The sequence below is a fragment of the Cyprinodon tularosa genome, unplaced genomic scaffold, assembly GCF_016077235.1.
Source record: "Cyprinodon tularosa strain WSP-4 unplaced genomic scaffold, ASM1607723v1 ctg106, whole genome shotgun sequence".
NCBI lineage: Eukaryota > Metazoa > Chordata > Actinopteri > Cyprinodontiformes > Cyprinodontidae > Cyprinodon > Cyprinodon tularosa.
The window spans coordinates 779,089-794,996 of NW_024037849.1; the positions used below are offsets into that span (position 1 = coordinate 779,089).

At 40.2% G+C, this 15,908-nt stretch overlaps 1 protein-coding gene across 1 annotated transcript in view; it reads right to left on the reverse strand.

Moving 5' to 3' along the window:
• ano8b (anoctamin 8b) overlaps nt 1–15,908 on the reverse strand; it is a 56,104-nt gene that overhangs the window by 5,764 nt on the left and 34,432 nt on the right. Inside the window, exons 2-17 of the mRNA XM_038286488.1 lie at nt 13,556–13,666; nt 12,716–12,848; nt 9,559–9,697; nt 9,367–9,463; nt 9,115–9,231; nt 8,135–8,262; nt 7,880–8,041; nt 7,649–7,801; nt 7,310–7,436; nt 7,150–7,205; nt 6,995–7,069; nt 3,018–3,265; nt 2,617–2,776; nt 2,156–2,536; nt 988–1,179; nt 690–821 (exon numbers count right to left, since the gene is read on the reverse strand). Of these exons, the coding sequence (XP_038142416.1) occupies nt 690–821; nt 988–1,179; nt 2,156–2,536; nt 2,617–2,776; nt 3,018–3,265; nt 6,995–7,069; nt 7,150–7,205; nt 7,310–7,436; nt 7,649–7,801; nt 7,880–8,041; nt 8,135–8,262; nt 9,115–9,231; nt 9,367–9,463; nt 9,559–9,697; nt 12,716–12,848; nt 13,556–13,666 (2,411 nt within the window). The remainder of the gene's footprint in view (nt 1–689; nt 822–987; nt 1,180–2,155; nt 2,537–2,616; nt 2,777–3,017; nt 3,266–6,994; nt 7,070–7,149; nt 7,206–7,309; nt 7,437–7,648; nt 7,802–7,879; nt 8,042–8,134; nt 8,263–9,114; nt 9,232–9,366; nt 9,464–9,558; nt 9,698–12,715; nt 12,849–13,555; nt 13,667–15,908) is intronic.

Below are 15,908 nucleotides of genomic sequence, written 5' to 3' on the forward strand. Positions count from 1 at the left end.
ATAAATTCTACAGGTCTCAACTGCATAACAAAATTATGAACTAATCACATTAACAAGAGAACCAAAATGAAGGGAAAGGCAATCCTTGTAGCAGAATGTCCACAGCATGGCTGCAGAATGTGGTATATGTGGAATGAATGAGCAAATGCATGCAGATATTGGCTGATGTGAAATAAACAGTTGCCAAAAATAATGGCAGAAAGTTCATTTCTAAAAATCAAAAGATTAGATGTGCTGATTCATCTAAACATTTCTGTTCACATTTTGTACTACAGTGCCTATTTGAATATGGTGACCTCTGTTAATACGATTTGAATAAGGTGTTGTTACTTTTTTGGGTTTGGGGGCATAGGTAATGTGTTTTTGATCTTATTAAGTACTTTGTGGAAGATAGTCTACAAAAATATACATATATACTGTATATATATATATATAATTTTTTTTTTAATGACAATCACACTGTTTTATTTATTACTGAAAACAGTTTTTATCTCTAAATACAATTTTGAGAAAAGTACTGTTGCTAACACTAGAAAAATATTTTTAAAGATTTTTAAAAATCATCTCAAGATGTGACCGACGGTGGGGTTTCAACCTTTGGATGGATGTTTGCATTTTAACGTGTACAAACCAAAGAACTGCAATAGGTACTAATCATCACAAGGTGAGGTCGGGAATAAACACGGTACCTCGAGGATGACGATGGAGATGATGGCCATCTCAGGACTGAGCCAAGGGAACAGGCGTTGCAGCTGACCACACTGACCAATCAGGTAACAGTTCACTATTATAGCAATCAGGCCCATGGCTTCCATCGCCGTCTGAGAGGACATGATAAAAAAAAAGATTGTCAGTTCTGTTGAGTTGGTTTGCAAAATGAAAAGGTTGTATTCAGGTTCTGTGCTATCTGTGAATTAATAGTCACTCTGAAACATTTTCACTGTGAATATTTTAACTGACTAACCTACATGAATCCCTGAGTCTCACCTGCCACTGGCCAATGCTCTCCACTCGGACTCCAAAAGGCCTCTGCAGCCCAGTGCACAGCTTAAAGGCATCGCTGCGGATCTCGATGATGTTGTTGATGAGCGCACACATGGCTGCCAGAGGAAAGGCAGAGGAGAAGAGCACCACGTAGCCAAACTGGACAAACATCTCCTGATAGTCCTGGAAGGTGTCCTGCAAAACAGACAGGGTGAAACATTCACATGAGTAAAGGTATAAAAATAGTACAATGATGTCAAGAACCAAGAAGTAAATATGGAGGAATTATCTTGTGCTTGATTTGTCCAGCAGTTGTGCTGAGGGAGTGAAAAGGACGATATAAAACACAAGCTTTCAGTACAGAGCATAAGCACTGTCCTAAGTTTAGCTTCTACTTAGACTGATTTTATAGCTAAACCTTTCAGTTATTGAATTTTCAAAATAACAAAGATGTAAATGAATTCTTAAATATGTTTCTTATGTACAATCAAGGTGACAGGGACTGAAGATAAAACTTAACTTCTATGGCTAAACCAGGATAATTTGCAAGACAGACTAAAATGCTCATATTGATTAATGAACACTAAACCTTTAAACTATTTATAAATAATAATTGATAAAACTGAGTAAAAGCAATTTTGTTGAAATCATGCAGTCCACTACTTTAACAACTCATCTTGTGCTTTTTCTTCTGAGTAATTCTAGATTGCACAAGATGCTCTTTGCATATTCAGATGCCTTAGGAACCCTACTTAAAATAGCCAGAAGGGGGCATGCCAGTCAGTTATATGTTTCACTCAGTTATTGATCTGTTCTTAACTTTATTTGATCACTTTAAACAGTGGGCTGAGGTTGCATCAGTTTGACATCTTTATATAATTCAAGTTTGAATATTTTGCCTGTATTGAAAATCAAAGAAAACACCCTTGTTGATGGTTGATCTGTTTGCTAATCAAAGCTTGAATCACATTTTCCCCAAATTCCTGTAATTTCTTTATCCTTTATCTTAAAAGACAGATAAGCTTTAGTAACTAGAAAAGTCAATTATAACAGCTTAAAAAAAGGTTTGTTGTTGTTGGAAAGCTGCCCTATGAGGTCCAGGCGTCAGCTTGTTTGGTGATTTGCAGATTTCAGTTTTTTACCACTTGAAACTCTACAGAGGGGTTCTTACAGCGTAGGTCTGCATGCAGCTTTCCATCTCAGCCTGAGTGAGCGTGGTGCTCTCGATCTCCTCAGGAGGATCCATCCATGAATCCCTTTTGCTTTTAGGCTCCGCCCTCTCAACGCTCTGCCCTCTTCTCCTGTGACGCAGTGACGTGCCGTTCTCGGAGGCAGAGGGCGGCGAGGCTACGCCACCTGCAGCAGCAGCGCTGAGCCCCTCAGAGCCACCCCCTCCTGAGTCCTTCACATAATGGATGCCATTATCGTCGTCGTCGTCACACATTTCAAACACAGAAGCAGGGTCCATTCCCTTCTCCACCATGGTGGGGCTCCCTTCTTCCAGGAAGCTGTTTTCCATGGAGGCTCCACCACAGGCCGGCCTTCTGTCCACCTTCAGATCAACACAACAGCTGCTGTTGTTATTTTTACTCTCACAACAAGTCAAAGTTCAACTGAGGCGCAGATCTGTACCTTCTCTATAAAGCTGACTTTCCTCAGCTTCAGACCGCAGTCAATCACATTCTCCTCCTCTGTTTCTCCTTCACTGAACCTCCCGCTATCAGCCTCGTCCCGCTCTCCTCCCTCGTCCTCATCAGGCACTCCACATCCGCCGTTCAAACACTTCCTCTCCCTGCATGGAGTTAAATGCTTGATTACGTGTCAGGAAAGCTGAGAGTATAAGCAGCTCGCTGTAGCTATTCTCTAAATGTTTGACAGGCATGAATCATAACAGCATGTGGCACACAAACAATGACAGAGGAAGATAAAGTGAATCAGAGCAGATGTGTTTGAATGCCTCTGAGAGTAAATGATTGGTGTCAGTTACTCCTCTGCACACTAAAGCTGATTTCATCACTTTTGATGACAAGGACCTTCGTTCTGACTGCCCCAATCCAGGTCTGGTGCCCCTCAGTCCGGGTCCAGGCACAGCCTGGTCCGTGGGAGAGGCCTGGACCTTTCCAGCCGCCAGCCGGGCGTATTTTAGCAGAACAGAGAGCAGCAGATCCCAAACGGCTCTTAACGAGAGCTCCCCCAGCTTGTGTCGCTCATACAGGTAAGGCTGCAGGACCTCCTTCACATTCTGAAGGAACTGACGGATGATGAGCAGAGTGGCCAGCATCTGACAGTGAGAGGACAAGAGTTAGTTCACACTGAGAGAGAAAAACAGGAAACAAATAGAGATTTTAAGGTGTTAGAGAAAGGCAAAGGCTTTAAAGGGCAGATCAGGACACCCCCCAGTAGGAAAATTCACCAAATCTAAAAGAAAATTAAACAAGCATTGTTTCCCCTTAAGTAAACCAGGAGAGGAGGAGAAAAAAGAGAGGTTAACATGCACTCATCAGCTTTAATGCTATCAATCTTATGTTTCTGATTACATATGTAAGCAACTCACCATTTCTGAGGTTCATATTAGATTAGAATAGATTATATTAACTTTATTGTCCCAAAGGAAATTTTATTTGGGTACAGAATTATATTCATATATTCATCAAGTTTAGAACATAATTCATTTTACCTACTCTGCTCTCCCCTAATTCTTGCAGAGATAATGTTTCTTTGGACACATTATCACTAACAAGTAAATAAAAATATATTAAATCTGTCATTGAGGTATTGTTTATATGTAGGGGACATTCAGGGTCCATATGAATACTTTAATTATCCCTAAAATAGGTCCCAGATAAAATGCTCCATAGGTTACACAAAGGTCACCTCTTGGTTTTGTTTTAATATCTAAATGTGGACTTACTAAGTGTGACCAAAGTCCCATTTAGAACCACGCTAAAAAAATGTATGTGGGGCCGACAAACACAAGCTGAATGGGAACTGGCAAATCCCACAACTAAAGTGGCAGTAAACTAAACAGTCGTAAATGTTTCAGTCATTTTATATCTGTGGAAGAGTAAAAAAAATGCAGATAAAAAGGCTGACTGTTCGCATGGTAACATATTCAGGGCAGCTGTGAAGGCAGGCAGAATACAAACAAGCAGAGACACAATAGATCCCTGGAAGGACTCGGATACAATGTCCCATCCAGTTTCTAGGAAACTGAGAAAAGGAGCTTCTGTCCTCCCACCAGTACCTGCTCCAACACTAAACATTTACACTAAACTCAATAAGATGACCAGGATTTCCATTTGAGTCTTTTACTTTGAAGTGTTTAACTATAGGCTCACATTAAATTCTGTTTTCATCTTACTTTACTTTCTGCCTACTGGCTGATTTTTTTTTAACATTATGAAGAATTAAGCATTATTTTAGATTTTCCTTTACACTAACCATTGGTATAATGATTGTTTTTTAATTACCTTAAAAACTTGCTTGTCCAAACTTTCACTATTACAGGACTTTACGGTTATTGTTGTGCAGCAAAGTCGTGACTTCTACTTGCATGCATGTATGTTAGCTAAAACTCCTTCACCTTCTATGTGGCAGCAAACTTACTCTCATTAAATGAAGTGTGCACAAACTGAGAGCTTCTGCAATTTGAAAATTGAGCTTTGCTCCACTGCAATTGTAAATGCAAGTTGATCCAACCTAATTTCTTAAGCATATAAGTTGAAAACTTAAATAAATTAATTTGGGCAAACTAAATTCAATTCCTTTTTCCCAACTGAAAAAAGTAATTTAAGTTGGAGTTGCATTTTCTTTTTAGAGTGTATTAGAAGGTGGAAAATCCCATACAATGTCATCCCAAAAAAGAAGATTCGCAGTTAAGGACAATAGATGATGTTTCACGAAAAGAAACAATCCTGACTCATTGATAGACTGTTTGTTTCAGCAGCTGCAAAGAAACACAGACATGCACCGCATTAGAAATGCATCGAGGTAAGAGCTTAATCTAAGTAGTCAGCTGGAACAACTGAATCCAGTCTTTATCTTTTTTTTTTAACAATAAACTCTCTACCACCAGCAGCAACAGGCACCTTAAAGTGTTGATAATGTTTGTGACAGAAGAAGTTACCATTAAGCCGCAAATTATTTATAAACCTATACATCATTTTTATGAAAAGGAAATGAGAATGTCCTTGTGACAACGAATAAAAAATTGAAAATGGAGATAAAACTTTGTGAGTAATAATATAGTTCATTGCAGTCCAATAAAAGGTAAGTAAATATTGTGTGTAATTTTTTTCAATTATCAAAGAACAAAAATTAGATTTTTTAAAAACAACAATTCAATTCAATTCAGTTTATTTATATAGCGCCAATTCACAACACATGTCATCTCAAGGCACTTTATAGTTCAGCAGATCATACAGTCAAATTGATTCAAAGTTTTCTATCTAAGGAAAACCAGTTTATTGCATCGACTCATTGACTCGAACGCAATCCCTCACACTAAGCATGCCTGTAGCGACAGTGGAGAGGAAAAACTCCTTTTTAACAGGAAGAAACCTCCAGCAGAACCAGCCGCAGTGTGAGCGGCCGTCTGCCATCTCCCGTCCAGGAAACAGCCAGGCAGACGAGCTTCAAGCCAGCTCGAGGATGAAAGAGAGCACATCCAGCCAGTTACAGTCAGAGAAACAGGACTACACTGGAAAAACAGGCCGATCTCCAACATCTATAAGCAAACGTGTTGATGGCAGCAGCACAGCTGATACATTTTCTCCAGGATGGTGTCAATCAAATTCTCTATATTGACCAGATTCTTTGCATGATCCCAATCAAAGTCCTAACGATTTATCCTTGGTAATAAGCTTGCTAATAAGCTCGAAGTCTAGTAAAAAATTCAAGATTAAACCCAGATTTGCCAGAAGTATGAATAATTTAAGGCTTAATTATAGTAATTTTCAGTATTTATGAGATGTTGAAAATAAATTCAGAGGAACCAATGTGATCTAAGATCTATTTAAAAGAAAAAAAATGTATTACTTCCAATATCCTATGCAACCTCCATGTCTCCAGTTCATTCAGGCCGTGCAAAAACAACAGAGAGCAAGACTTAGATCAGATAACAGGAGGTTTGAATGCCAGCATTGGAACTGCATTTCTGTTTTGACACCTAAAGTATTGACCATTGCTAAAACCAGTTGGCATGACAAAGAAAGTACAGCTTATTTGATTGAAACACTATTGTTAAAACCACAGTCAGTGACTGATTGGTGGTCCATGCTACAGTAGTTTGTTCCCTTTATTTACTGTTTATTAAAGCCAAGCATTGCATTGAGGTAATATGACATGATGTTGATGTTTATGGATTTTTCTTTTTTTACAATTTTTTAAAGCTTGCACAAAGAGCAAGATGTGAATAGAAACGTGCCTAAAATGGTGTGAAGGTGCTACCTCAACCATACGGTATAGTTCTTAGAGAGGGACTGGATTCGGCTACCATTGATACTGAAAAGCTACAGTTTAATAACAGCTAAAGTTCAGAAATCAGACCCGAATGTTTGCATGTTGCATCTCTTTCAAAAAAGCCTTCCCATCACCAACGGGCAAACCAGAACAAAGCAGACGCAGTGGCAGCAATGAGCCAAGACAGAGGAAGACAAAAATGGACCTCCAGTCCCACCCAGATTAATAGGAGTCATACTTTAGACCTGAGCAAAGCCCTGAAGAACCACGGTACAGAGACCACAATCATCTGGATCTTGAAGAGGATGTAAGGAAGCAGATTTTCCCGGACCTGCCGCTGCAGACTCCGTAAAAGAGACAACAGCAGCAGAATCTTCCATACAGGAACAACATAGATGGGAGTGTAGAAGAATGGCCGTGGACATCAGTGTGAGAAGACAGACACGGCAAAGCATTTAAGAGGTAAAATTATGCTAATGCCTATGGTGTATGGGTAAGTATTGTTTAAGGTTAACTGGACTGAAAAAACATGTTTCAGGTCTTTTCATACCTCCTTCAGACGCTCCATGTCTTTGAGGTAGAATCCAATGTAAAAAAGGCTGAGATAAGAATTTACAAACTGAAACTGCAAGAAAAAGGAAGGAAAGGTGAGAAAAATTATTTTAATGCTACAGGTAAAAATTCAGTAGTGATAAATCTACTCACAAGAACCATTTTGATGATGAGATTTTTCTCATAGGCACTCTGGAGTCTGTAGTTTTCTACATTAATGAAATAAAAAAATAGAAAAAGCAGAATGAACCTAAAAATAAGCACAAATGAGACTCACTAACTGTGTTCAGATGAGCTAAAGCTGGACTCTTACCCATGTCATTGAGCCAGCAGGCGATTTTCCTGTACACCTCGTCACATGCACTCACAGTGATAGCAAGCATGATTTCAGGGATAAAGCGAGCCAGCCGAGGCATTTCCTTGATCCCCATCACAAACTCCTGCAGGTCACAAATGCAGCTGTTTTTATTTTATTTTTTTTACTGTATTAAAGGAAAACTAAAACGTAAAAAAAGAGTTTTAACCCATAGATGTGGGATAATACTATTTAAAATTGTCAATAAAATTAGAATGCCAAAATAAAAATAAAAATTTGTTTTGAGGATGCAGCTGCTACGTTTAAATGAGCAAGACATTCCAAACAGAAGCTGACCTGCAGCTCAAAACAGATGAGCATGACGAGGAAGACAAAGCAGAGGCAGAGGATACATATGGGCAGGCTGACCAGCCATCTGAACACACGCCTGCGCCATGCAGGATAGTAAAACTCCTCACATCCCGTTATGGGGCTGCAGCGCTTCACTCCCTGTGCACAGAGAGCGTTAAACAACACGAAACAGGAGCGAGATGCAGCGACAGACATTAGAAATCAACCCCCCCTCACCCGGAACTGAGGCCGCGGCTCCTCCAGGGATTTGGAAGGTGTGTCCAGTGTTCCCCATTTGTACGCCAGCTCTGCTCCCCGCCTCTTCCACCGTTCCAGGAACAGAGTGGCCCACACCACGTTGAAAAGAGCAAACACTACGCAGCAGATGTCACGACTCGTCTGGGAAACACAAACAGACGCATGTTTCTGGCAGTGAACAGGCGGTGCTGTCTTCCTGTTAATAATTCAGGCCACCAAATGTTGTCTCCTCACCTGATCCGACTCTGTGAGCATCCACAGCACAAAGCCGATCACAGCAGGATACAACATGGAGGTGGTGTAGAAACCCAGCCAGGCAAAATACATTGCAATCTTCACCCCAAAGTAATCGCAGATATCATCTGTAAATAGGGTGCAAAGAACAAGCTGCAAATTGTACATTAAAGTTGCAATTACCTGCTAATGATGCATGTTTTAAATATTCAAGAATTTATGCAGGAATGACAGGAGAGGATTGGGCCATTAATAAATTATGCTCTGGATGGATGGATGGATGGATGGATGGATGGATGGATGGATGGATGGATGGATGGATGGATGGATGGATGGATGGATGGATGGATGGATGGATGGATGGATGGATGGATGGATGGATGGATGGATGGATGGATGGATGGATGAACAGTTGGAATGGATGGATGGACGAACGGTTGGAATGGATGGATGGACGGTTGGATGGTTGAATGGACGGACGAACGGATGCAGGGATGGATGAACGGTTGGATGGATGGATGGATGGATGGATGGATGAACGGTTGGAATGGATGGATGGACGAACGGTTGGAATGGATGGATGGACGGTTGGATGGTTGAATGGACGGACGAACGGATGCACGGATGGATGAACGGTTGGATGGATGGATGGATGAATGGATGGATGGCTGGATGAATGGATGGACAGATGTATGGTCGGACGGATGGACGGATGGACAGATGTATGGTCGGACGGATGGACGGATGGACAGACGGATGGATGGACGGATGGATGGTCGGACGGATGGACGGATGGACAGACAGATGGATGGATGGATGGATGGATGGACGGATGGATGGACGGATGGTTGGATGGACGAATGAATGGATGGATGGATGGATGGATGGATGGATGGATGGATGGATGGATGGACGGACAGATGGATGGAGGGATGGATGGATGGACGGATGGATCGATGGATGAGTGATTAGAAACTAACCTAAAGGCTGTTTCTCACAGACTGCCTGGACCCAGGATTTCATCAGCTGATTGAGGATCCTCTGCTCGTGGAGAGGAAACACCTGCTGGATCACACCTCTAGCTTTCAGCTCCGGTACTGCAGGGACGGGATAGAAACGGATTAAGTCATCAACAATAACAAAAGAAAGTCATCTATAAACATAACAATCAAAAAATATAATCAAATACCCATATGTCTCATATGTCTAACCCAGTAATAGCTTCTGCTTACTGATTGGCTGGCCCTCCAGGAAGTTGATATTATGAAGAACCTCGCCCTGTTTGGCACGTAGATTATCCAACCAGTATTTGATGATGCTTTGTCTCTCCTGCGATAAGAGAAAAATATCTATGAGGATACTTACTACCTTTAAATGTGTCTAAGATATGGGGGTGTATGTATGTGAGAGTGTGGGAGAGAGACCTGTGAGGTGAAGAAGCACAGCTCGCTCTCAATGTTCTCGTAGATGTAGTCCTCTTCGCAGGAGAAGCTCCGCGCTCCTCCACCAAACTCAGGTTTCACCCCCTTCCTCAGTCCCATCTCCTCTGCACCTCGCAGTAAACTGCAACATGGGGAACACAAAATGATTCCCTAGCCTTGTTTCAGATCCGTGGTGCAGACATTTTCATCTCATTCTGCTCTGGTTAGGTTTCCTTTTGTTGCTAATTGCCTGCATGTCCCAGAACTCACACATTTTAATGACCCTCATGCTGTTGCATTCTGCTCAACAAGACATGTAGGCGGAGGGAGCAGTGCTATGAGTGATCTCATAGTAACAGCAAAGTAGGAATTTATTTCTTTCCTCTGAGAAAAAATAAGCAATTATTTCAGTTTGACTTTATCCATGAAACATTTTTTTAAATGCTTTGTTTTTGTAGACATTTCACCAATGCCGCCAAATAACACCCAGAATAAAGATGGACTATTTCAGAGAGGTCTCCTGGCCTGCATAAAGAATGCAATGGAGTCAACATTTGAGTGATAGTTGTTAAGACATGCACACGGGCAAAACTTCTGAGGTTGATATTTTGCTAATATGTTGGTGCAAGTCCTGATGCCAATTCCTTAAGACTGAAACTGATGGTTTATGTGCATAAACACCACTCATTTACAGCGAAGCTCCCAATTAGGAAAACATCTTGCAGTTCAGATATTAAACCAACAGGGAAAGAATTTTAAAAGAATGATGAAAAAGTCTTAAAAAAACAAATAGTACAGTAGCATCAGGTATAGCTTGACACTAAAGTTAGGCCTTTTCAAAGTGTTGACTTCAGTCATGTTAAAGTCATGGTCGCCTTTTCACCTCCAAATGGAGGACGGCTTTTAAAAAAGTATAGGCAGACGAGTGACAGGACTGGCGCAGCTAGTAACTGCAGCCATCGTTCAAACCAACACGGTAGCGCAGAAACGCTTTTGTACTGGTGATGCTGTAATGCTGTTTACTAAGTGATGGTTTACTACAAGACCACTGTGCTCATTTCATGACAGCAACAAGCACCATGTCAAATGATGAAGAAAGTTTTTTAAACAACTACTATTACTATTGAAGGAGCCGCTACTTCCTGTATCAATTAGCGTCACATCTGTAGAACTGCCTGGGAAACTTGGCTCCTGAATGGCAGCATATTAGGCCGCACACAGACTATTCAAGGCAATAGAGAGATACATGGTTGAGCTTGTTGGTTTTGGTTTTAATGCTTCATTATGCATGTATATTCTTTCACATTTCCTGCCCCTAATTCCTTTAACTACTGAAGAATTCAAACCTGGGTTTTCGATTTTTCAGAGAGGAAAAAGTCACAAGATTTAAAATGATAGACTTTCAAATTGAAACTAGGATTTTTTTTTACCACTATCAGTTGAATTTTCCTATAAAGATTGGATGCTTTTGTCCCTTCAGAATAGCCAGTGCTCCATTAAATGAGTTGATACTGCTTCAATATGCTCCTCCATGCAAGGCTGTTCTGGCAGATTTTGTGTGTTCCGTTGTTGCAGTCTTTCTCTGCTGTTAAGAGAAGGCTTTCGCTGCTATGATCAAATTTGAGGGAAGGCTTTGCATATCTATTTTCCCTTTTTTTTTTATCCTTACATTTAACCACTTCAATTCCTCAATCAGAGACAGAGAAAAAAGGGACAAACAGAAATGAAAAGTAATGTATTTTCTACATCCCTTCCTTTAAGCCCAAAGCCACTTCTTGTCCTCCATTTGTGAACACCATATTACTCCTCTCTGTCAAATTTCAAAACTTCTATCAGAGTTCTGGCCTCCCCATACTGCTTTCATCCCATCTTTATGTCCTTCCTAGGGGCCTTATGCTGAATTTGCACTGCTAATACATCACAACTCTGCCTATTCTCCCTGAGGACTGTTAGCTTCCCTTGTTCTCCTCTGCACATGTATCTTTATTTATGCAAGCATATGGGGGTACAGCTTAGGGGGGTTGTAACATCCATCTATCTTGCAACTGCATGTAGTTGCAGGGGTGGAACAATAAAGCACAGACAGCACAGTGATGAATGACAATAGAAACATTAGGTGTAAGCTGCCGAATCCCTGCAGTATGTTGTGAAGTGAGCATAACCATCGCAATAAAAAGGCTGTATCAACTTAAACTAAATGTTTAGTACAGTTTGAGCCTCATTTAGACAACTGCAGTGCCAACTGACAGCAAGAAACTAAATTAGACACTCCCATTTCGTTTCATCAGTTTTACTCTCAGCACTCTGGTGTAGACAGCCCTGGTTTTAGTTAAGGCAAATTATGGACAAAGGTAAGCTTGTGAAGGACCTTAACACAGCTGGGGAAGGTCGCTGCTCCTAAAGCTTATGTTAATTTAGCAAATGCCTATCAGACATAAAATGTGTGATAATAAATCACAGCAGAACTGGGTAGCATGCTGTAAAGTGCACAGTCAGAGCCGAGGCATGAGCAATAAGTGCTGTGTCAGAGAAGCTCATATTATATTTCTGCAAGGGAAACTCACTCAGGAGGAAGAATTTAGTTTTTGCTGGATTTCCTTTACTGGTTACTGGTGATTTTGTAAAATTTCAATGCAAATAAAAATACTCAGGCAATTTTACCAGCCATTTAAGTCATAATCTTGTTGTATAGACGTACGCATTTATGTCCGTCCATGTTAAAAGATGAGAGTTTCCACACTTATCATGCTGTCATAATTTCCCCATTCATACTAATTAGATGTTATTCAGATTATATAGAGCTTTCCTGTGGAAACCTCATTAATATCAGGGAAGAACAAGCTGGGTTCAAACATCTGAACTAATTTAGCATCTTAAAACAAAACTAAATGATTCAAATCATTAGGCGGTGGAGGCCTAGCAGATTTTTGCTACAGTCAGGCATCTGCAAAATGAGTAAAGAACCAACACTGAATAATTTCTTGCAAATAAAGAAATGTTTAAGTCCTCTGAGTTGTTTATAAGCCGAATGGCATAACAGCTCTGCTACTGATTAATAATTCATGAAAAAAGATTTTATATTTTTTTATATAGATTTTATAAAATACATTCTTACACTAAAGAATCCCAATCTTTGGACTTTGACTAAAGCTTTTCTTACTTTTCAAAGGTAGCAGTAATGAAGAAAGCATAGACTCTGGTGTGCTTATGATGCCGGATTTGGATGATGAGCTCTGGGATTCCAAGCCGGATGTGGTTTAGTAGCCATAGCAACGTGTGGTCATCTGTAGTGACTGAAGCAAAAAAGAGAAACAAGCAAGATCAGCATTATACTCTCACAGTGGTTTTCCTTTTCTCCTGAATACCATCTATTAGCTATAAAATACACACCTTACTTGGCTACTTCTGCTAAAAAAATCTATGTAAAAACTACAGGAATGTAACCAATCAGTCTTTATGCTTTTCCCCTCTGTCTAAGTCAGTTTCTATTGCTTAAACAATCAAATCAGATTGCATTTCATTTTATGGGACAGTAGTCATTGTTAGAGAAACAACATACATTTTCAACTTTTAAATGACTTTTTTTGGAAAACAAAATTGCTTCTGTTTAATTTCAGCAGTCCAATATTTGTGGCATACATACAAATATGGAACATATTTGAATAAATATTAACAAATATTAAAGTTTTTTTTAAAGTTTCAACAAAAAAGATTTACTAAATAAAAGCTAGACGTGTTTCTAAAAGGATTTTGGACACCACTGCATATTTTAATTTTTGGCCAATCTTTCTGTATGAAAACTGTGAAATTTTTTTCTTTCAATTGATATAGTCCAGAATCAGCAAGTCAGATCTTGATTAAACTAGAAATGATATCCAGTTTTGAAAACCAGATCTCCTCCCTCGTCATGTTCTTTAAAAGCTGTCTTATTTGTTGGGTCTTTTAAAAGTTCAAACTTCTTAACAAGTGATTTCTGTTTGGGTGTTTTTAAGAACCTGACCTGCAAATGTCATGAGGACATCACAGTTCTCCGTGGGCACTGTTTTCATCCAAGACCTCTGAGACAGGATGTGTCTCCCAGCCTGCAGAAGCCGCTTCCCAAACAACTTATCTGGAAGACAAAGAGAGACACCATTTTAAAGTCAACATGTGTAAAGATCACTGACATTTGGAAAAATTTTTTAAACCCTTTAAAATCCTTCCAGTACACAACGACAAAGAGACACATGAATACAAATAAAACTGTCTTTTTCATCAGGACACATTTAAATGTCACGCTGCTTTGCTTCACAACACGACCCTGACAGAAATAACCCTGGTCTGCCAAGACCACAGGCTCTAAATTGTCTGCACTGTTTGAATTGTTGCACACAGACACACATATTCACCAACACACACATATTATGTCTATTCTTACAAAGACTTTGCCTAAACTCAACTCATACCGTCATAAACCTAATGCATAAATAGGGACTTTTTCGTATGAGGATAGCATAGATGGCAGGTAGAGGAACACAGGCCTCACACTATAACAAATGTTAGAAAACACACAGACAAAAGTCTTAATTTCTACCAATTTTAGCACTTTTTAGTGATATTTGCTTATTTCAATAATTACATTTATGCCTAACAGTAACCATTACCAGTATATTCGTAGTCTTAAACTTGACCACCTAATAATAATTTACACCATATGACCTTATCTCTATCTAAAACTATAATTGAAAAAAAGGCCCAAAATTGGCAGGATCATCCAGTATGCACACACAAACCCAGGAAAGGAGATTTCACTCTATTAAAGTGGCAAACTTATAGAGATGTGTTAAGAAAACAAATTAGAATTATTAACAAGAGATGAGATTTAGTGTTTATGGTCTAATTTTAACTATAAGCTAGCTAGATGTGTAAATGTAAATAGGAATGACTGATTTGACATGATTTTAATATCTGCAAATGTGACTTGTATTTCCGTTAATTCCCATTTACTCTGAAACCCCAAAGTAAAAAGTTCTTAGATTTAGCTGTCATGATCTTGGCACAAATGACTGGCCTGATTATTAATTTAATTCAACTGCCAAGCTCCGCCCAGTTCTTATTACAGTTCATCTGATCCACCTGCTTCAGCCTCTCTTTAACCAGCCTTCAAACAGTTATCAGTGCCAGATTATTCGAGCCTTTGGTGAGAGCTCTATAGCATACCTGTATATGCTATAGAGTGTTTGTGATTGCCTAAACCTGACCGGTTCTGCCTCTGGACCTATGAGCCTTCCTGTCCCTGTTCTGATATGTTCGCCTGATCTTTTCCCGGACTCCTGCTGGATTCCGCCTGTTGACTGAACCTGGAACTGCTTCCTAACACTGTCCTGGATTTCCTTTAGGTACATCTTCTGATCTCTGATCTCCTGGCCCTGACTCCTGAGCTGGTTCTCGATACCAGCTTTGGCTTCACCCTCTGGATAATCCTGCCTCCCTTCATCTGCTCGGTTCTGATCTCCTGCCTGTTCTCAGACTTCCAGGATCTCACCATCTGGGACTCTCTGGGCGGCACCCGCAGCATCCTGTTGGCAGCCAACCAGCTGGAACCAACCTCATCCTCTGGGCACTGACTGAACTTTAAGACCAGGTTAGTGACTCACACGTTCATTATTCTCCACCAGATAGATGTTGTCACTAACCTGTGTTCTCCCCCTGCAGAGGGTACTATCTTAGATGCTGATGCCGTTCTCTACAGTTCCGTCTAAAATAAAAATTTTGTGAAACCGAACTTCTCTCTGCCTCCAAAACTGGGTCCTCTTGTTCGGAGCCTGACAGCAGCCCTAATAGCGATTATTTTACTATAAAATTAGCTGCTCTGTGAAGGCACCAAAGTTTTTTAGAGAAAAAATAGCGCCATAGAGACCAAGGAACGCAGAAGATAGATCATTGATGATGTTATGGAGATATATGAGCAGATTTGAGTCTCCAACAGAGAGCTACTCAATCCATCAGTGCAAACATTGACTTGACCATTTTCCTGAACTGACAGGACAGACAAATGCAGCAATAACTGGAGAATAAGCCAGAAGGCCCAAGGGTTCTCTGTAGTAACTGCAGGGAGCTGCAAGGAAAATCTTGGGTTTGCCATAAGTCATAGTGGGTAGACAGCAGGTTTTCCGGTCACACGTAACAAATACTAAAACTCCTGGTCTCAATAGAAAACCTAATGTTTAGCAGAGAAATGCATCTGCGTATCCCCACAAACCCATCATCACTATATCAAAGTGCGGTGTGGTGAGGGTGGGATTATTCTATTTCCTCAGAGGAGACAGGGAAGCTAGTCAGATGTAAGGCCTTGAATACAGTGCCATCCTTTT